The sequence below is a fragment of the Mustela putorius genome, unplaced genomic scaffold (genome assembly GCF_011764305.1).
Source record: "Mustela putorius furo isolate JIRA1106 unplaced genomic scaffold, ASM1176430v1.1 tig00003834_pilon_pilon_pilon, whole genome shotgun sequence".
NCBI lineage: Eukaryota > Metazoa > Chordata > Mammalia > Carnivora > Mustelidae > Mustela > Mustela putorius.
Genome location: NW_025421987.1, coordinates 47,080,520 through 47,103,533, shown reverse-complemented (window position 1 = coordinate 47,103,533; position 23,014 = coordinate 47,080,520). Strand labels below are relative to the sequence as shown.

The 23,014-nt window shown below is 37.2% G+C and overlaps 1 protein-coding gene across 10 annotated transcripts in view; it reads left to right on the top strand.

Annotated features, from left to right (window-relative positions):
• The window catches only part of TFDP2 (transcription factor Dp-2), a 174,407-nt gene that overhangs the window by 117,704 nt on the left and 33,689 nt on the right, over positions 1 to 23,014 (top strand). For 8 of the 10 annotated variants that reach the window (XM_004754491.3, XM_045088461.1, XM_045088462.1 and 5 more), the window contains 3 exons: positions 3,491 to 3,594; positions 9,518 to 9,639; positions 11,074 to 11,121. In XM_004754491.3, the coding sequence (XP_004754548.1) occupies positions 3,491 to 3,594; positions 9,518 to 9,639; positions 11,074 to 11,121 (274 nt within the window). The remainder of the gene's footprint in view (positions 1 to 3,490; positions 3,595 to 9,517; positions 9,640 to 11,073; positions 11,122 to 23,014) is intronic. The other 2 variants (XM_045088463.1, XM_004754492.3) reach the window with 2 other exon arrangements.

Sequence of the window (23,014 nt, the reverse complement as noted above, 5' to 3'; positions counted from 1 at the left end):
CTTGTCACTTAGACAATGGAGAGCAGTTGAAAGGACATTTGTTGAAGTGGAAAGAGACTTTAAAATGTGTATAATTGTTTTTAAAGCACTTATTTAAAATGATGTCCTCTAAGAGACCAGACCCATTACTCCTCTTTAGTTACATTGTCAGACTGCCCTCCAAAAAGACTGTCCAATATCCCTCCCACCAACAACGTGTTAGCTGCTTGAGTGCAGGGGATAGTGTCCCTTGCACCAAATACGCATAAGTGTTTAGCATTAGTACTTAACATCTAGTAGGTGCCAAGTTTAAGTATTTTGTAAATGCACCCATTATGCTACATTTTTACCAACTCAGGATGTTATCAGACTTCTTAATCTTTATCAGCCTGGTACATGAAATTTTTTCTTTTTTTTTTAAGTGTAATTTTTTTAAATTAAAATCAAGCATCTTTTCATGTGATTATTGACATTTGGGTTTCTTCATGGCCTCAGCTTATTTTTGTGTTGAAGTATTTTTACTGTTATTGACTCAGAAGTGGGAAATTAAGTAAATAAAAGTTTTTCAGGATAGTAATCTAATGACATATGTATTGCAAATTTGTTTACCAAGTCTGAGGTTTGTCTCAAGTATATTAGGTCTTTTGCTATTTAGGAAACATTTTTTTTTTTAAGATTTTATTTATTTATTTGACAGAGATGACAAGTAGGCAGAGAGGCAGGCAGAGAGAGGAGGAAGCAGGCTCCCCGCTGAGCAGAGAGTCTGATGCGGGGCTCGATCCCAGGACCCTGGAATCATGACCTGAGCCGAAGGCAGAGACTTTACCCATTGAGCCACCCAGGCGCCCCGGAAACATTTATTTTTTGATAGTCCCATCTGTCAGTCTCTTTTCACTTAAGATTTCTAAATTCTATAACATGCTCAGAAGGGCTTCTTCATCCCCAAATTACAAAAACTATTATTAACTTCTTTTAATACTTTAATGGCTTTAATTTTTTTAAAGATTTTATTATTTTGACAGAGAGCGTGTGCATGCACATCAGCAGGGGGGAGGGGCATAGGGAGAAGGAGAGGGTGAGAAGCAGGCTTCCCTGTGAGCAGAGAGCTCTATGCAGAACTCTCTCCTAAGACTCTGAGATCATGACCTGAGCCGAAGGCAGATGCTTAACCCACTGAGCCACCCAGGCATTATGTCTTTAATTTTTATGTGTATCTCTGGCATGTTGTACACATTCTTAAACTTCATTCTGTCTCAGTTTCTAAATGTGTAAAATGGAGACAGTAATAATACATTTTATTCTGTTCTCCTAAGCACTAGCAAGATGATGTATATATGGGAAGCCTCTAGAACAGACTCTGGCACACAGTAATGACTTAGAAAATGGTATGGAATGCCATTTTAAATGCTAGGCAGTAAAAGTAGCCCCAGGAGAGAGAGACTTCCAGCAGAAGGAAAGGTGTGTGCCAGAACTAGAGTGGTTGAGCTGGGGCCTTTCTGGAATTGCAAAGTATTTAACCTGATTGGAGTGGAGGGAGTAGCTGAAGATGAAGCTGGGAAGGGAGGCAGGGGTGAGATCTCTAGATAGAAACTGTTGTGCCATGTTGAGGAATCTGAGGGAGGCATTGAAAGTGTTGTAGAATCTTTGAAGGCCTAAAGTAGGGGAGTGTCCAGAACAGTTTTCCCTAGTTGAAAGACTGGTTTGTTACAGATTTGTGGAGGGGCTAGCAAAACTGTTTGAAGTAGCATTTCCAGTTAGAGTGGTAGTGCTCAGCCCTGCCTGCACGTTGGAACCTTCTGGACAACTTTCAGCAGTCTGATGCCCAGGTTTGCTCCCAACCAGTTTTATCAGCAGTTCTGGGGGTGGGACTGAAGCATTGGTATTTTTTATTGAGTCCCAGATAATTCCATTGCACAGCCACAATAATGAATCACTGAGTTAGATGGTAAGTGTGTTAGAATCAGATTTGATAATGTTTCAAATTAAACCAGTGTCAGCAACATAAAGGAGCCAAAGTAAGGAGATACATAGGATATGGTGGTCAGTTGAATGAGGAGGGGGTTGATTATTTCTAGACTGGGTCACTGGGATGGTAATGATCATCTACCAAGACTCAATCATATACCAAAAACATGAAGGAGAAACAGATTTGGCTATTAGACCTTGTTGAGTGTGGGTATTGAGGAAAAATGATACAGGGCAAATGGGCAGAAAGAAACTGAAGGGGAGGAGCTGATGGTGCAGTTGAAAATCTAGGAGACAGTAGATAATTGATAAGTGAGACCCCTGAGAAGATAGGACGTGCAGAGACATGAAAGAAATAATTTATATGAGAATTTCCACTCAGAGAGAAAAAAGTAAAAATAGGTGAGGGTGCAGACAGGTTCACAGGTCAGGGAAGAGAAGCTATAGTATAGCCTGATGGCCTGATTTCCTCACTGAAGGAAATAGGAGTATTTGCTGAGAATCAGGTGAGAAGAGGGGATTAAGGAGTCTGGGCAAGTGCTTGGAGATACAAGGGGGCCATCTGAGAAGGAGGGGTTTTGTCCTGCTCTTAAATGTCTTTCCCCCTAGAGTTTCAGTATTGAATCTCTTTCACATACTTTCTGGGAATCTCCTTTGTTACATTAGATTATTAAGAAAAACATTGATAAACTCAAGTTTGTCCAGAGTGGTTAAGTAGTTGACACAATTCAGAAAGTTATCAGTTAACGTTTCATTTCTGGGGTAGCACTTAGCTACCTTAATTTCAAATTTAAAGTGTTGATATCACTTGAAAACACTGTGCACATCTCACTGTTTTCAGTGTCATTAGGTAGCATCATATTTTTTTCTAAATACCAACTCATTTGCAAGCATGTTAATTCTTAGTGTAAATATTTTCTATTATACTATAAATTCTAATAGATATTTTAGTTCCTATCTACTTAATACTTTTTTGGTTCTATGATGTCTGATAAAGATCTAACTAGATTTCTCAACTCTGACATAAGCTATGATTTGCATTATGTATTCTCTAAATATTTTTTCCTCTAAAAACCCATTAAAAGTTTAGTAATTAATTGTCAGGCAGAGTGAACCATTTATTTTACAGCTTTCCTATTTAGCAGAACTAATTGTATTCCCTACAAAAAAGCAATCATTAGAATGGTTTTTCCCTAAGTCTTCTTGTTTTAACTTAATTATTAAAATAATTATAGGGGCGCCTGGGTGGCTCAGTGAGTTAAGCCTCTGCCTTCAACTCAGGTCATGATCTCAAGGTCCTGGGATCGAGCCCCGCCTTGGGCTCTCTGCTCAGCAGGGAGTCTGCTTCCCCCTCCGGCCTCTGCTTGCCTCTCTGCCTACTTGTGATCTCTGTCTGTCAAATGAATAAATAAAATCTTTTAAAAAAAAAATAAATAAAATAATTATATATTACTGAAACAAAACTGGGGTTGGGACCATGAATGTATAGATAGAAGGGGACCCTGATATTGCAGGACATTAACCTAGTATTTTGATATCATTTCAGGTAACATTTCATTTGTTGCATTTCCAGTTTCCAGCACCAACTCACCAACAAAGATTTTACCAAAAACCTTAGGACCAATAAATGTGAATGTTGGACCCCAAATGGTAAGAAAACCATCAAATCTTAGAATTTGACATTTTGCTCAGGCAAGACTAATTTAAAAGATAATGGTACTAAAGATGCTGAACAAAAATTCCAGTTCACTTCTTAACTTATGCACTTTTTTAAGAAGTTTTGTTTTTTTTGTCAGAATGTATCTGATTAAGTCTTGAGAAAAAGAAAGGCAGTTGTGCTCTTCATTGTTTAATTTTCATTTAATTGAGTCTGGTTTCTGGATATGTAATATCAAGGTTTTTGCTTGCTCCCTATGGTAGGCTTCTCTTGTTTTTAGTTTGATTAAATTGATTAGAAATCTGTTGTGTTTTATGTTCTCCTCTTTTTTTCCTTATAAAATAACCTTTACTGCCCTAAGCTTTGTACTCACATATAAATTGAATATGACCCAGCAGTTAATCTATATCCAGAGCTATCCATCTTTAGCAGTAGAAATAATGAATGAAAAGTGGAAAATATTTAACTGTTTCTCTGGAGGCATTCCGTTAATTATGCTAGAGCTTGGGGCGCCTGGGTGGCTCAGCAGGTTAAAGCCTCTGCCTTTGGCTCAGGTCATGATCCCAGGGTCCTAGGATGGAGCTCTGCTCAGCAGGGAGCTTGCTTTCTCCTCTCTCTCTCTCTCTCTCTCTCTCTCTCTCTCTCGGCCTGCCTCTCCGCCTTCTAGTGATCTGTCAAATAAATAAATAAAATCTTTTTTAAAAAAAATTATGGTAGAGCTTGAAGTATATAACACTTTCAGAAAAGCCTTACTTTTAAACAAAGTGGCATGTAATTACCCTGAAAACTATACTTAATTTAATGGTCTCAGCCACCTTTAACAAAAGTTTGTAAACGCTTGAACAGTAACTCTTTACTGTTAGTGCTCGTGTGGTCTCATCTATAAAGCAGGAAGGATAAATTTTGCCCATGATACTCAGTATTGTGGACTCTGTTAAATGCAGAATTATTTAAGCAAAAAATATATCTTAACATACTTAGTGGCTTCAGCAAATCTTCAGGAGTTTAAGACATTCAAGACATGACATTTTTCTTGATCACTTGAGGACTGTTAATTACCTACAGAATTCAAACTAAAGATATCTCACAATTTACTATAACTATGTGAAGAATGTAGTCTAGCTCCAAACCTCAGGGGACTTAAGTTCAGGTAAGTGTCCCCATTTCAAGGTAGTTCAGGGTATATTTCAAACATTTACTAAGCTTTTGCTTCTTACCAGCCACTGAAAAGTAGGTGTAAATGAGATAAGGCACCTGACTTTAAAGTCTGTATTTTGAAATGTGATTATATAAATACCAAAATTAAATAAACATCCCTAAACTCTTAGAGTTTCTCCTTCACAGTCCTCTGTTTCGAGAGACTATTTCCTGTCAGTATTTTAAGGATACTGCTGTGGCTCAAATTCTTTTGGAAACAGTTTTTCTTTTTGTTGTCAATTTGAGCTACTGTGCATGCAGTTACTGTTATACCTCAGTTCTGACAATGATAAAGTAGTCTTATACACTACTTACCTCATCACTACAAACCTCAGAAACAGCAAAAGAAAGGTCAGAAGAAGGAAGGGAGATTTGGGGTTCCTCTTTAAACCAGATCTTAATTTGTGTCCTTAATACTGAGGTGCTTTTTCTAGTTCTCAGTTCTTAGATAGAAATGAGAGCTTTTTTTTTTTTTTACTTCCTAATTGTTGTAGAATCCCAGTTAGAGCCATTTCTCTCTTCTTTTGTTTATTTCTTTTGAATAGTGTCCCCTCACCTTCACTCTCTCAACCATGTTTTAAGGCATTTTTTTAAAGTTGGAAAACCCTTGAATAAAACCTTTTTCTTTTTTAAAACCTGCTTCTCTCTGTTGTCTTTCTCTGTTTGCGCTAAAAATTTCACATCTCTAGCCAGATCTTAATGGTAGATAGAAATTTCAAAAAGTCTTAAGAAAAAGGTTGTTTTCTGTGTTTATAGAAACTAGTTTAATGTAACTGTTTTAGTTTGGAATACTTGCTCTTTACTTAAAGGTATCTTGTCATATAATCAAAAAAAGTACATGTTTCTTACAGTAAAACTAAAATTTTGTGAAATAATAAAGTCCTTTAATGTAATACTTTATAATTACGTAGAGTCTTTTTCCCTTTAGAATACAGAAGCTCTTGGGGCGCCTCGGTGGCTCAGTGGGTTAAAGCCTCTGCCTTCAGCTCAGGTCATGATCCCAGGGTCCTGGGATCGAGCCCCACATGGAGTTCTCTGCTCGGCAGGGAGCCTGCCCTTCCTCTCTCTGCCTGCTTGTGATAAAAAAAAAAAAAAAAAGAATACAGAAGCTCTCTTGGCTTTGCTTGCTTGCTTGCTTTCTAATTGAAGTTTCATTGACACAGAATGTTACATTAGTTTGGACAACTCTGTACTTCATGCTGTTCACCACCAGTGTAGCTACCATACAAGGCTGTAGCAATTTCTTGGCTATTCCTACTGTAGGTGGCAGTAGTATGTAAGATATATTGATTGAAGGGAGAAAACCTTCAGAATGAGGTTCAATTACTGTATGATTTTCATAGCCCAGCTGTAATCCGTTGTCAAAAAAAACTGCATGATTACATTGAAATTAAGGATTTCTTTGGGGTGGGGGAAGGTAAGTGCCAGAATTTAAAATAAATGTTCACTTTCTTTATCAGATCAACTGAATATAGTAATTACCTCTAATTTACCTCTAATTTCAATTTGGAATTTCAAAATTAAGGTTCAGTTTTATAAAACACATCTGACTCATCACCTATATAATTTTCCTGTATTCAGTAGTTGATCAAGTTTTGTTGGCTTTTCTTTGATTTTGTTTAAGGTTCACTGTCATTGTCCTAATTTAGGAACTCATTGCATCTCACATGAACTTCTAACTTGTCTTTGTAGTTGAAGTATATCATCCCTCCAGTTTGTTCATTCAGGAAATGTTTATTGAGGATTTCTGCTATTGAGGGCATAGCAGGCACTAGGCTAAGGGAAAAGAACAGAATATTGCTAATCATCGTCAGATCAGCAAAGAATGTGAGCTGACATTCTGACATTGAGGAAGAAAAAATAAACCAGAACATAGCAGTTCATTTCCAAAGCCTTTCTCAGAAATAATAACCAGTTTTTTCCTATATCCTATTTCCCTTCCTCTCTACATCTTTTTTTTTTTCCTACAAAGCCCTTTAAATCAGGTAAAATGAACCTGTAGGCTACTAATAACAGATACAGAAAAAGAACTTAGTAATAATACTGCTCAAATAATGCAGTCTATCTCAAGGGTAAGTTTGAATGATTAGAATTGCTTTGTGGAGGGGCACCTGGGTGGCTCAGTGGGTTGAGCCACTGCCTTCGGCTCAGGTCATGATCTCAGGGTCCTGGGATCGAGTCCCGCATCGGGCTCTCTGCTCAGCAGGGAGCCTGCTTCTCTCTCTCTCTCTCTCTCTCTTTCTCTGCCTGCCTCTCTGTCTACTTGTGATCTCTCTCTGTCAAATAAATAAATAAAATCTTTAAAAAAAAAAAAAAAAAAAAGAATTGCTTTGTGGAGACTCCTGTTCTGGAAATAGAATAGACCAGAGACTGATCAAATACTCAGATTTTCCTTCTTAAGCTTCACCCTCAAGGTCAGCATGTTATAGGACATACAAACATGTGATGTAGTGATTGGTAAGAACTATGTCCTTTATTTTTTTTTTAAGATTTTATTTATTTATTTGACATGGATCACAAGTAGGTAGAGAGGCAGGCAGAGAAAGAAGAAGCAGGCTCCCTGCTGAGCAGAGAGCCTGATGCAGGGCTCCATCCCAGGACCCTGGGATCATGACCTGAGCCGAAGGCAGAGGCTTTAACCCACTGAGCCACCCAGGCGCCCCTATATTGCATTTTCTTTTTTCTTTCCATCCATTTTAATTTTTTTAATCTCTTTTCAGCATAACAGTATTCATTGTTTTTGCACCACACCCAGTGCTCCATGCAATCCGTGTCCTCTCCAATACCCACCACCTGATTCCCCCAACTTCCCACCCCTTGCCCCTTCAAAACCCTCAGATTGTTTTTCAGAGTCCATAGTCTCTCATGGTTCACCTCCCCTTCCAATTTCCCCCAACTCCCTTCATTGCATTTTCTTACTGGATTTTATGTAGTCCTTCTGGCATATTAATGAACAGAGAAGCTACTTTTTTCATTTTAAGAGCTGGGTCTTCTGTCTCAGTTCATCAAATATTTCTTGTGCCTTTCCTGTGAATATCTCCTAGTACTGCGCTAGGCTCTGCAAACATTTGGTCTACCTTAAAGATTTTCACTGAAATGGAGGTGCAGAGGTAGAGTGGGTGTGTAGAAGGGTAGGACCAGCAAACCTGTTATCTAGTATTCATATTTCCTCATGAGGTAAGCTTCTAAATTCCTCATTTAATAGTCCCTGGAAATTGTGGAGAGTCAGAATTCTCCAGATATCTAACAGTGTTTATTGTCTCTTTTTTTAACTATAGAATTAACTTACTAAAATTATTTCCTAGGCATTTGTATATAGTACTATCTCCCTAGCTCCAAATTGGCAAAATGCCATACACAAATGGAGGTAACTAATGTTCTTAAGTATTTGGTAAATGAATAAATGTTGATGCAACTTTGATAATGAAGGCTGAACTAAGCTTGAAATGGAAATGAATCCTTCCCATTGTTCCTTATGGAGCAAATTAGCAACTCACTTAATGACTGGAATTAGACCTGTCTGCAGAATCAGGTTTCATTTGATCAGGGCTACAAAAATTAGTATTTTGACCTATATCAGACAGTAGAAATAGAACTTCCTTTGAAGATCTGTCATTTAAAAATTGTGTGTAGCTCACATAGATGCTTTTCTCTCTTAATTGGTACTTAAATAAAACCTTGCTGTTATGGAAATTTTCAAAAGTATATGAAAATAGAATCTCTTCCCTTTAGAAGATCTGAAGCTCTGGGTTTGCTCAGTTGAGGGCAATCCTGTGCCTCGGGGTTGGAAAGAAAAAAAAAGAGAGAGGGAGAATCCCTGTGTTCCCAGCAGCTCATTCTTCAACAATTACCAACGTGGGGCCAATGCTGTTGCACTGGCCTACTCACTGGAGCCTGCCCTTATTTTTCTGGCAAAAGTACTTATAAAGGTATCAGTAGAATGCTAAGTTGTCTTTTGTACTGATTATTATAAATATTTTTGGAAAAAACATGGTCTATTTATTAGTGAAGTCCTGGACAGCAATTTGGTAGCACCTGTCAAGAAGCTTTTTGAAAAGTCTGTATCCTTAGTTCCGTTACCTTTCTAGAGTCTGTCCTTAGGAAATAGATACTAAGGCCAAAGTCATTGTCCAAAAATGTTCATCACAGCATTGCTTATAATATTGGATAATTAAATATCCATATGTAGCTAACAGGAGGGGATAACAAATCCACATGATGAAATGTTTCACTATCTTCAAAATGTCTGTGAAGAATATTTATTGACATGAGGAAATGCTCTTGAAAAAAGAAGATAAAATCGCATTTGTTACAATAATCCAAATTGTATGATGCCTTTGTGTATATTTTGGACATGAAGATCTGATTTACTCTTGCCCTAGTACCTCAAGTTCAACTGCAGTTAGGTCTGTAATTTCAAAGACAGCTTTCTGGGTTTTTTTAATTTTTAAAACATTGTTAGTTGCCACCTTAATCCTTCCAAATTGCCGTTCATTTGCTGAAACCTGTATTGTGACCTCATGGCAGTATTCAATTACTAATGCTTTAAGATCATAGAATATAAGTGAGTGAAATCTTATGTTTTAGATGATTGCTATTAAGTGCATTTTTGGCAGTGAGTTTTCCTCCTTATATGTAGCTTAGCAGTCAACATTATTTTCTGCCTATATGCATTTCTTAATAACTAAGAATGTTATTTTCTGTGTCCTAACTTTATAGATTATAAGCACACCACAGAGACTAACCAGTTCAGGAAGTGTTCTGATTGGGAGTCCATATACCCCTGCACCAGCAATGGTTACTCAGACACACATAGCAGAAGCTACCGGCTGGGTCCCAGGGTAAGAGTGTTGTTGCAAGTTACCATTTTTAAAACATTTTCTGAAGCTATGATCTTTTTCTCTCACTGTGTTGTCTTCCATTCTTGTTTTATGTTAGCCTAGTCCTTAGAAACTATGTGTTGCCTTTAAAACTACCTAATTTAATTTCAGTTTATGTCTTAGATATAAATCATTTATGGAGCAACCATTTTTAGGTAGAGAAAAACAATACAGTAATTTGTACCAGAATCTTCTGATCTTTCAGCTCTGAAAAAGGACTACTTTTTTGTGATTATGACATTTAACTGCTTTGGAGATGCGAATTCTATATTTTATATTGTTTTAACAAACTTAAGAAAAGAGTTACATATTGAATGTTGGCTCAGAATTTCCCCCTGTGAATTTTTGTTTCCTTAAACATCAGAAAAGGAACTAGGAAAAAGAGGCCAAAAATATTAAAAATTTTACTGAGTTTTTCTCTTGATCCTTTTCAAACACTGGACAATTTACAGTATCCCTTGTGCTCCTCATTTACCACTTTTAGTATCAAACTTTCAGATGTTTCATTTCTGCCTGTAAAATACCCTTACCCAGCCTTTCTCTGCTCCTTATCATTTGAGCCTTTCATCTTTCCATAAGAGAAAACGCGTAAGATAAAGGATTTAAACCTTATTTGTTTACTTGAGAAGTCATTTCTGTGGTGGCATACTATACTGGTAGTTCTGTCTTTGACTTATGATTGTGAGTTCTAGCAAGCAGACAGTAAATCTTGGTTGTGTAAGAGCTTTCTTATTTCCAAGATGTTAAATGAATTGATGAAATAATCCTGGCAAAGTGTTTCAAGCCATATTCATGTTCATGTGTGTGCATACATGCACACGCACACACACATTAGAGACAGAAGAGTTTCATATGTATACATATTTTTTCACTATCAAAGGAGATGAAATGACACAGTCACCCGTAATTCCATGGCCTTTATTCAGTCCTTATCCCACATAGGATCTGAAAGTTACCTTGGATTTCTGCATAGCCTTGAGAGAGTAGAACATGAAAGCCAAACCCATGCCAGGTGTGTTGGCCCACTTTGGAGATGACCGGGTTTGGATATTTTCAGCCCCAGCAGTGCTTTATAATGGAGGTGGAAAGATTGCTCAGTCATTCCATAGTGACTAATACTACTCTGTGCCTTTTCTAAGTCTGCAATATTTTTCTCCTGTTTTCATTGAGCTCATTTCAGACTGTGTTGTTATATTGTGATCTTTTTGGTCCTGTGGTAAAATTTATTATGTTGTGATTTCTCGGTCCTGTGATAAAACTTATCTTTTCTATTTGTTAGATTTTGTGTTTGGATGTATTTGCTGTGGAATTAGACAGGTTACAATAAATTATTCGTGAAATAAAATTGTGTTTAAATATCTGTTCTTTTTATGCTATCTTTTTTTTTCTTTTTAGTGATAGAAAACGAGCTAGAGAATTTATAGATTCTGATTTTTCAGAAAGGTGAGTATAAGTGTTAAGTATTTTGTTTGGGAGATGCTACTGTATAGAGAGGAGTTTTCTGTCCAGATTGTTGTGGTTTAATTAGAGCTGTTTCTCTTTGTGTATCTTTAACTTCGTTTAGTTTCTGCCTTTATTTCATGCCTTACTGAGTGTTCTACTTCACTTATCATTACATATATTCATTATATTTGCATGGTTCCAAAATTGGCTGTTGGTGGTGTGTCCTTTAGCCCTCCCTCTCCTCTTGGAAGATGAATGTACCACATTACTTCAACATGTCCAAACTTTTTAAAAAAGTTTTTTGAACACATTTAAAGATTATAAGTTCTCACTTATTTCTTAACTATTATATTAAATACAGTATAATCTTTCCTTAGACTATTAAGACAGTCTTCTCAGTATGCATCAGAATCACCTTTGGAGTGTTGAATACAGTATGAATGTCTACCAAGTCAGAAGCTCCAGAGTTAAAAATGTAGGGTCGTTATTTGAACTTAAAGTTCAGTGTGCATGGAAGCCACTATATGAGGTACCATATTAATGTTGCACTATGTTCTTTAAAGATTTATTTATTTGAGAGAGAGCAAGCACATGTGCACATATTGGGGGGACAGACAGACAGGAAAGAAACAGATTTTCCACTGAAAGTGAGACCATTATAGGGGTTACACGACCCCAAGATCATGACCTGAGGTGAAATCAAGAGTCAGACTTTTTTTTTTTTTTTTTTTTTTTTAATTTATTTGAGAGAGAGAGAGAACAAGTAGACAGAGAGGCAGGCAGAGCAGAGGGAAGGAAGCAGGCTCCTGCTGAACAGAGAGCCCAATGCAGGGCTCGAGCCCAGGACCTTGAGATCATGACCTACCCAGAGGCAGAGGCTTAACCTACTGAGCCACCCAGGTGCCCCAAGAGTCAGACATTTAACTGACTGAGCCACCCAGGAGTCCCAAAGTTGTAATTATAAAACTTTACCAGCTACGCTTTTTTAATTTTATTTTTGATTCTAAGATTTTTTTTAACCCCTTCTTCCAATGGTATTTTAATCTCCTTTTTTTTGTTAGGTCATCTGCTCTCAGAATAATAAATAGTTTTCTGTCTTTTCTATTTTCTAATTTGCTACCTCTGATTTGCTGTGCACTGAGAAACTAGATGGCCAAATGTATTAGAATTCAGCCTGAAATAAAATCAAAAGGACTATGAGTGAGGACCTTGAGGCTATATAATTAAAAATGTGTGTTTTCTTGCATACGCACCAGTTGAACTTTAGTTCCTTTGTGGCATCTGTTGCTTGCTTCTTGGTTTGTAACTGTTTAGAACAGATAAAATCATGTCTGAGGAAATGCTGTATCACAATAGAGATATAGAGCAAAGTGTTCTTCCTCTTTAATGGAAACTACTCTTTCCAAATCCTGCTGGTCTTTTTTTGCATTTATCCTCAGAAAGGGCAGAAATACAAGTTTGTACAGATGTATTTAGCAATATTTAAGGTCTTAAAATGGCACTATTCATTAGTTATGATTGGTGGCACTTATGTACTGCAAATAGTATAAAAAACAAGATTCTCTTTATACTCGCTTCATGAGAGAGACCTCTAAAGATCACATATAGAAGTGCCAGATTAGGGCGCCTGGGTGGCTCAGTGGGTTAAGCCGCTGCCTTCGGCTCAGGTCATGATCTCAGGGTCCTGGGATCGAGTCCCGCATCGGGCTCTCTGCTCAGCGGGGAGCCTGCTTCCTCCTCTCTCTCTCTGCCTGCCTCTCTGCCTACTTGTGATCTCTCTCTGTCAAATAAATAAATAAAATCTTTAAAAAAAAAGAAGTGCCAGATTAAATTTGTTGGCATAAACATTGATTTGGCTTTCCTAGTGATTTTTTTTTTTTTTTATTTTTCTAACATTACTGTAGTGAATCCCAGACCCCGACTCCCGCAATCGGGTCTACTACATCTGATTTTCTTTTGGTTGTTGTTGTTGTTGTTTTTACAAATTGTTTATTTTCTTCCAAATGCATTGTGTTTTTCTGTAATGCTATGAAACGTCTTTGTTTCCCTTCTTCCAGTTGTTTTTGTTTGTTTGTTTCCATTCTCCCTTCTCTCAAACATAGACTGATCTTTAGCTCTTTAGTGTCCTATATGTTGATTTAGTGTATCATATGGAAGTGTTTGTATTCATTTTCTTCAGGGATTTATACATCAATATGTTGATGTATTCATAACTGATATAAATTATAACTGACTTATACATCAATATATATGAAGCTTTTTATCCTCCTCTTACTACTTGAAGTACAACTTTAAGTATGTCTTACATAGCTGTTCCTTTGTCAAGATCATTTTTGAGAGCAAGTCATTTTCTGAAGAAATTTTGTTTGGTGGGTGAGGGATCCACTGAGGGATTCTTGTGAATTTTATCCCCTGTTTTCTGATCCGCTGGACTTCTTTTCAAAGAGCATGTAGAAGAAGGTGTGAAAATCCCCCTTTTGGTCTGGTCTGGAGTTTTAATCCTGAAAGATGTTTGTTTACTTTCTCTTACCTCCTTTGGACAGAATCTGGTGGTGTCTTCTACATGCATCTCTTCCAGATACATGTGATTTTCCTTTTGGGACCTCTGCTGAGGGAAGAAGGTCTGGGGTGCCCCAGAGGCAGTGGTTGCAGTCTGTGGGTGTTTTTCTCTGTTCCTGTCTTACAGAAATAAGATACAGCACAGTGGTGGTGTATTCTTCCTTTGTGCTCATGTAATCTTAATATCTTTCTGTTGGTGGAAAGTTAAAACTCCACTTATTTATGATAAACTGATAATTTATAATTAACTAATATAATTTAAAATATAATACGCTAATAAGGAAACTCAGTATAGTTAATACCTATATTGCTTCAGTGATGTTTAGGAAATTTTCATTCAGCAAACATTCTTAATATCTCTTAACTGTTATGTTCTAAGTATTGAAGAGAATAATAAACAAGATAGGTAAGTCTGCCCTTAAGAGAGCTTCTCTTGTGTGTGTGGGAGTAATATATAAGATTATTTTTAGATTATAATAGATGGATACAAAATAATAAGAAAGGTGATGGCAACTACCTTGGAGAAGCCCTCCTAAGAAGGTGATATTTAAGAGCAAAGAAGCAGTCATGTAAATAGCTTAGGTGATGTGGATAAGCTAGGGATTCTGGGCAGAGGGAACAGCAAATGTAAATAAAGCTCCCAAATCAGAAACTAGATTGATGTATTTGGGGGAAGTGAGAAAGGCAAAGAGTAAGATGAGGGTGGAGAGGTAGGCAGGAGTCAGATCATGATGAAAGGCCTTGCAGGTCCTGGTAGGGAGATGGGTTCCTTTTCTAAAGAGATTTTTTTTTTTTTAAAGATTTTATTTATTTATTTGTTTGACGCAGAGGGAGAGGGAAAAGCAGACTCCCTGCTGAGCAGGGAGCTTGATGGGGGTTGATCCCAGGACCCCAGAATCATGGCCTGAGCTGAAGGCAGACATGCAATCAACTGAGCCACATAGGCACCCTCTAAGGGAGATTTTAAGCAGAGAAATGGCATCATCTAAGTCACACTAACTGCTCAGGGATAAATGGATTCTAAGGAGACAAGAACAGAAGCAGGATAATCAGAAGATTATTGCAGGGGACAGGGGGCCCTGCAGCGGAAATGGGAAAAAATGGATAAATGATGGTGGTAGAACCAACAAGATTTATTGATAGATTGAAGGAAGGAAGAGGAGAAATAAAGGATGGCTCTTGGTTTTTGTATGAACAGCTGGGTGACTGATTATGCCCTTTACACTTACTGTAGTTCAGAGTGCATTTGGGAAGGAATTTTGTTTTGATATGAAGTTTATTAGTTATCTAAGTGATGGTATCACTAGTATATAAGTAGTATCATCAGCATGTAAAAGGTCACAAGCCTGAATGATATAACCCAGGGAGGGAGAGAGTGAAGATCCATAAGGAATAAACATTTATTTCCCATTTCAATCCTGGATTGATGGATATTGATGAATGCAGCATTGATGGATATATACTTCAGGAAAGTAGAGTTTTTTCCTAAATTATTTTACTGAATTACCAAATTAAATTATTTTGCTGATTTAGCTATTTCTAGTTGGCTCATTTAAACGGGAAATAAAGTTTTTATTATATATAATTCCTTATTTGAATAGATTTTTTTAATAACTTCTACTTGGGATGTGCTATTTTATACTACAAATTATTTTTGTAAGTAAAAATAAGTTTATATTGAGAAAATATATAAAGACAGTGGTTATAGGTTCTAGTTTAGTGCATGGAAATTCTTTGGGTACAATTCTTTTGAATACTTCAAATGAAATTATTAATAAATGTTAACATGTATTTAAAACTATACCAATTAGGTTTTTTTTTTAATTTTTAAAAATTTGTCAATTTGTCTTTATTTGGTAAAGTATACTTCCTACTTTATTTATGGACTAATAAAGATCATAGCATTTATACCCATGGCCATATTTTGGTGTTATTTGGAAAGAGGGTCTTGATGTTTCAAAGAGCTTGATTCTAAGAAAAGATTTAAGATTTAGATAGTAAACTTCCAGTTTAAGGTGATAGACTGAAAACTATGTTTACACCCCAAACCCTAAAATCCTATTGGAATTTTTATGTAAAAAGTAGTAAAAGGAAATAAATTTCTCAAAGTGCTATAAAAAGTGGTAGAGATATAGATTTTACAAGTACAAGATGAAAGCCTACGTGATTATAATGAAGAGCAAGTGGTAGTAGAGAAATCTACATCCCAAAATATGCTAGGAAAAGTCAGAATTGGAAATGGAAGCTATTCTCCCCTATTCTGACTGATAATGGAGAGGCTCTAGGCTTAGAGGTGACAAGTATAAAAAGCGAGAATGAAGTAATGAGGAAAGTAGTGAGGGTAATGAAATGAAGACTATCCAAGGAGCACCTGTGCCAACTGAAGCTTCCCAACCCACCAAATCCCCTTGTACCTCTCATTTCATTTCCACACATGCAGGTATTACACCAAAGACATTTTTTCCCTAGGGCTGAAACCTAAAAGAATTGATTTCAAGGAAACAGAACTCTGCCTTGATTAAACTTGTGGTTGGCTTCTTTCATCTGACATATTTTCAAGGTTCATCCATGCTGTAGCATATTGCTGTAGCACATTACTCATTTTTATTCCATGGTATGGATATACCACATTTTGTGTATTTGTTCATTAATGATGGATATTTGAGCTGTGCTGCTATGAACATTCTTGATTTGTCATTTTTCTTTTGTATATACCTAGGAATGGAATTGCAAGATCAAATGGTAATTCTTTAGCCTTTTGAATTGGCTGTCTTCCAGAGTAGCTGTACCATTTTACATTCCTCCCGGCAACAGGTTCCAGTTTCTCTGCGTCTTTTCCAGTGTTTATTATTTGTCTTTTTTAGTATAGCCATCCTCATGAATGTGAAATTATATTTCATTATGGTTTTCATTTTCATTTCTCTGATGGCTAATGATGTTCAGCATCTCTTCATGTGTTTATAGGACCCTTGTATATCATCTTTGAAGAAGTCTTTCCATATCCTTTGGTCTTTAGTTATTGAGTTGTAAGAGTTCTTTATATTACAACTTTATATTAGAATTATAGTTCTTTATATATTAGGCAAGATCCTAATATTTTCTATAGTGACTGTACCATTTAAATTGTCAACAGCTGTGTACAAAGGTTCCAGTTTCTCCACATTCTCATAACACTTTTTGATAATAGCCATCCTAATCTCATTGTGGTTTTCATTTGCATTTCCCTAATGATTACTGATGTTGAGCATCTTTTTAGGTCTTACTGGCCATTTGTATATTTCCTTTGAAGAAATGTCTACTCAAGTCCCTTGCCCATTTTTTAATTCAGTTGTTTTTGTTTTTGAGTTTTTATACCTTTAAATGTTCTTTTAGAACATTAAATAGAGGCATTGTTCCTTAACTGTCAGAGAATCTTTTATAGACTTGGTTGCAGGAGTAATCTCCTATTTATGTACTGCAGGTATAAGCTATTCTTATTTCTGTTGAATCTTAACGTGGTATTGGTTGGGTTTGTTTGGGCATGATGCTCTGTCAGCCTTCCAAAGAACAAACCTTATTTCTTGATTCAGCCAGTGCTGAGTGGTATCCTTCAGTTTTGTATTGCTTGTGAAAATTCTGAGAGCTAAAAGAGAAAAATCAGCTGCTGGATAATTTAATCCTCACAGCACACTTGTGAGGTGGTTACTTGTAGTTCTGTTTTTCAGATGGAAGAGTACTGTGGGTCTAAGTTAAATGAAGTTAACTGTTGAAAATTATATAATTGGGAATATATCTCAGGGTTGTGGGATTGAGTCCTCTGTGGGGCTCCATGCTCAGTGCAGAGTTTGCTTCAGTTCTTCCCCCCTCTCCTTCCCATATATATATTTAACCAGCTTTTTTTTCAAGTTTATCATCATTTCATGCACTGAATAATCTTATAAAATTATTCCATGTAGATTGTCTTTGTTTCAAGAGTATGTTCCTCAGCTTTTAAAAGTTGTTAAAAGTCTAGTTGTTCCTACTTAAGAGTTGTGTTCAGTTTCTTCCTTTAAATATTATCCATGTCTGGGGCACCTGGGTAGTGCAGATGGTTAAGCATCCTCCTCCTGCTCAGGTCATGAGAAATCTGGGATCAAGCCCTGTGTCAGGCTCTTTGCTGAGCGGGTAATCTGCTTCTGCCTTCTCTCTTCTCCGCTCATGCTCTCTCTCAAATGAGTAAATAAAAATCTTTTTAAAAAAATTATCCATGTTTGGGGGCATCTGGGTGGCTCAGTCAGTTAACTGTCTGCTTTCAGCTTGGGTCATGATCCCAGGGTCCTGGGATTGAGCCCCACATCAGACTCCTTGCTTGGCCTGCTTCTCCCTCTCCCAGTCTTCCTACTTGTGTTCCCTCTCTCTCTGTCTCTCTCTGTCAAATAAATAAAGTCTTTTTAAAAAATTATCCATTAAAAAAAATTAAAAAATTATCCATGTCTGACTGTAGAGGGCAAATTAGTCAGGTGATCACCCTGAACTACCCTATGATTATCTTATTGCTCCCCCCCCCTTCTTTTTTTTAAAGATTTTATTTATTTGACAGAAATCACAAGTAGGCAGAGAGGCAGGCAGAGAGAAAGGGGGAAGCAGGCTCCCCGCTGAGCAGAGAACCCAGTGTGGGGCTCAATTGCAGGACCCTGGGATCATGACCTGAGCCAAAGGCAGAGGCTTAAATCACTGAGCCATCCAGGCACCCCTCTTGCTCCCTTTTTAAAAAAGATTTAGGATTACATGAAAAACAACCACCTTGCTTCATATCTGGCTTTTAAGAAGTTCATAAATATGGAGTTGAGATTTGTATTTACTTTAGACCATTGTCCAATTCTTAGCATAAATGTAGAATCCCAAACATATTTCTTTCAAAATAACTCATGCACTCCCATTAGCAATTCATAGTATTTACCTTTGTCACCTAAGTTTCACTAATTATATAAATTTATATGTGGCTAGCCATTTGTTTCTGAATACCCCAAATTCTAAGGGCAAATCAGCATAGGGTGGGCTTTGTGTGAAAATATATAGAGCACACAGGAATTGGAAGATTCTTTTAAAAAATCAAATAACTTGCAGTGCTGGGGTGGCTCAGTCATTTGAGCATCCCGTTCTTGGTTTTGGCTCATGTCATGATCCTCACAGTCGTGGGATTGTGTCCCCTGTGGGGCTCCACGTACAGTGCAGAGTCTGCATCAGATTCTTTCCCCCTCTCCTTGCCATTAACACTCTCTAAAACAAATAAATGAATTTTTAAAAAATGTAACTATTTATGCGGTGCCTGGATGGCTCAGTCAGTTAAGTCTGCCTTCAGCTCAGGTCAAGATCCTAGGGTCCTGGAATGGAGCCCCACATGAGGCTCCCTGCTCACCGGGGAATCTGCTTCTCCCTATCCCTCTACCCCACTTCCCCGGTCAGGCTGGCTCACTCTCTCTCTCTAAGATTTTATTTGTTTATTTGAGAGAGAGAGCCCAAGCTGGAAGTCGGGGGGAGGAGCAGAATGACCGCTGAGCAGGAAGCCCAATGCGGGGCTCAATCCCAGGACCCTGGGATCCTGACCTGAGCCAAAGGCAGATGCTTAGCTGAGTGAGCCACCCAGGCACCCCTCACACTCACTCACTCTCTCAAATAAATAAAATCTTTAAAAAAGAACAGAAAAGAAAGATCACCATAGTGGCCCTGTGGAAGGTTGGAAGCCTCTTGATGGCACAAAAAAGAATGCTTATGAGGTTCTAGTTCTATTCTGAGAGTCATTATGAGGGCCTGAACTAGGGCAGTGGGAACACAGAGAAGTTGAATTCAAAAGCTATTTAGGACTTGATTTAGATTAGATCTGATTGAATTAGATTGATCTGATAGAAAGTGCCTTAGAAGAATAGAAGAACGTAGGTTGGATCTCATTTCTGGCTTGGGTGATAGGGTAGATGGTCCTGTCACTCACCTAGATGAGAACTGTGGTAGGATCCACAGTCACGCATTGTATAGGCTGAGTTCTCCTTTGTACTAATGTAGTATTGTGAATTATAAAGACCCCCCTCTGAGAAAGCTGGGCTGAGTTTGAGAGACTGAGGCTAAGGGCTAATCCAATGTAAGTAATCAAAGATAGGCTCAAACCATTTTTCTCTCCCCTTTTTTTAAACTCTTTATTTTAGAGAATTTAAAATATTAAAGTAGATGACTCATATCATGAACCTTTTATGTACATGTCTCTGACCTTCAACAATAATCAGTCTATGGCATATCTTATTTTATATATACCCCCTCCTGTTTTATTGTAAAGTAAATCATTGTCATTATAAATCTTTCCATACTTATATCTAAAAAGACTCCTTTTTAAACACATTATTATTTTATTTAAATATTTTAAATATCATTATTATACCTAGGAAAATTAACAATAATTAATACCAAATATGTAGTAAGTCTTCAGATTTCTAGTTGTTTGAAATGTCATGTTTGTTTGCTTTTTTAAAAAACAAGATTCAGATACAGAAAGATCACCAAAAAGCAGAAGTATGACTAATAAGTTACTTTATGGCATAGTCTTGTAACCATCACCAGATCAAGAAGTAGAACCCAGAGGTCCCTTCATGTGCCCCATCCTAATCACTATACCCTCTCTGTCCTATAAATATCCTGATATTTAGAGTAATCACTTCCTTGAAGATTCAGATAGTTTCGTTACCTAAATGTGCATCCTTTCGCACATTTTAGTCTTGTCCGTTAAAAAAAAGTTGATATCTCTTTTTTATATATACATCCCTTCTGTCCCATTATTTTCCTCATTTTAGTTGTTGAAACTAGGCTGTTTGACTTACGCAGTTTCCCACCGTCTAGATTTTACTGATTTCATCCTGATGTCCATCTCAATATATTCCTATTTTCTGTATTTCCTATAGTTTGGCAGTAAGATTTAGTGACTTTATCAGACTGACATTTGTGCCTTGGCAAGAATAGATAGTGGTATGTTCTTACATTGTCTCTCTTTTTATGATGTGCACACCACTGATGCTTGATGCTTGTACCTATTCATTGTGGGTTGCAATTAGTATTATTCTAAGTACTGGCACTACTTTCATATAAAGAACTTCAGCTCTTCTTGTTTCTTTACCTGGAGGTACAGTTCATATAAGAAAGCAGAATAAAGGCGTGATCCCTTCCATTTATTGGCCAGTTTTCAATATAATGAACTTGTTCCTGGTCTTCCTCCAAAGATGACCACATCTTTCCTTTTAAAAGCATCATTATGAATTCATGAATTTGAACAAACTTGATGGCTTTCATACATTGCAGTTACTATCACAATTGAACCTTAAATTGTCCCATGTTTGGCTAGTGGGAGCCTCTTCTAATTGACTCTTAAGTCCTTTAGACAGGACCCTAGTAGTCTTTGATGCTTGTTATATGGTATTTTAAGATGTTCCAAGTTCATCTTACATGTTTCCTGCCCTATACCTAGAATCAGCCATTTTTCTAAGAAGCCCTGATTTCCTTTAGGGAGAATTATATGTTAGGCTCCAATTGGGGCTGCAGAAGCTCCCTGCTACCAAATTGGTCATTTTTTCTAGTCCTTTTAAATGGACAGAACCAGCATACACAGATGTAATACTTCATGTGCAAATCTTACTAAATAATTCCAGTGCAAATCTTACTAAACCTCTTCTCCATTACATCTCATTCCCCTTTCTTCCATACTGAGAATCCTGATTTTTAAGGACTAAGGGGATGAAAGGGTAATAGATTTAGTGTATATGATAATTACTTCATTGGTTTTATCCCATATTACATCACTCAATGTCCCAAATAATAGTAATATTATCATTATTGTGGTTACTAAAAACATTAACATTTTTTTGCATGTGCTCTCTCTGTTCTCTCCCGTTTCCTTTAAAGATTTAAGAGAGTGGGAGAGAGAAGGCCAGCAGAGGTTGGGGGAGGGGCAGAGGGAGAGGGAGAGAGCACCTCAGGCAGCTCCTTGCTGAGCATGGAGTCCAACACAGGGCTTTATCCCAGGACCCTGAGGTCACAGCCTGAGCTGAAACCAAGAGTTGAAAGCTTAACCATCTGCGCCACCCAGATGCCCCCTCCCCTTTTTTTTTTTAATAGTTGTACTTTATCCGCAGTGTTACCCCACAGTAGTATCCTATACTCTTTCCTCCCGGCCCTCATTTAGTCTTAGATCTATAGGTAACATCACCAGGCATTATGTGAATGAATGTCTTTCTAGTCATTTTGCTTGTCTGAAGCTTGTGCTCTGGTAGTTTCTTCAGAAGGAGCTTATGGGAATAATAATCCCAGAGTTTTGTACATTTTATATTTGAATTAAGTCAATTTCACTGGATACAAAAGTATGAACCACTCCTTGGTTCATACTTTCTCTCAATTTCCTAAATACATTTATTTCTTCTAGCGTAATGCCTTGCTGTTATTTAAAAAAAAAAAAAAAAACTGATACTCTTTTCTTCTAGATGCATAAAGGATTCTTTTTTGAAATTTGGAATTTTACCAGAATGTTTTGGTACTAGTCATTCTGGGTTGACATTCTTTTCTTCTTTTATTTCTGAACATATTCTTGAATTTAGCATTTAGTATTCTGTTTTCTTACTTTGGTTTTCTTCTTCAGATACTCTTACTGTACATAGATACTTTGTCTGCCTCCAGTATTTGTCATTTTTCTCTTGAATATCAGTTGTGGGAGTCCTACAAACGGGATCGTTGGAACCTTGTTGTGGTCTTTGCACTCAGCTGGTATTGAAGTGGGTAAACCTCCTTGTTTCAACTGATGCTTTCAAATTGGCCTGTTGTGCTTTCTGGCAAATTCTTGATGGCTATTTTGGGATTATCCTGTTCTGAGTTCCATTAGGTGCAGCCCCACTGAGGATTTCTTTATTGTGCAGACTTTTTGGATATTGGTGGTTTGTATTCTGGGGCTTGTTGAAGATACCTTGTCATCTGGTTTTATTGTAAACGTAGTCATAGCGTTTTGTTTTGCTCTCTGGTTGTTCTGTTTTTATGTAGGGATTTGGAGAGTTTGAAAATTCTGCTGCTATTGCTGTTTTCCCAGACTCCCCTATAACTGGTGCGCACACGTACATCTGTGTGTGTGTGTGTGTGTGTGTGTGTGTGTGTGTGTTACTTGAATCAGGATTTAAATAAATTTATATGTCTTAGAAAATCTGTAGATTCCCCTTCTGTTATTATTTTCCCCTTCACTCTCCTTTTCCCTCCCTCCGTCCTTTATTCCCACTACAATTTTGAGTTGAAGAAACCACATTATATATCCTAAAGGAAAAGCCTAAAGAATTTGCTTATTGAATCCCTGTGGTAT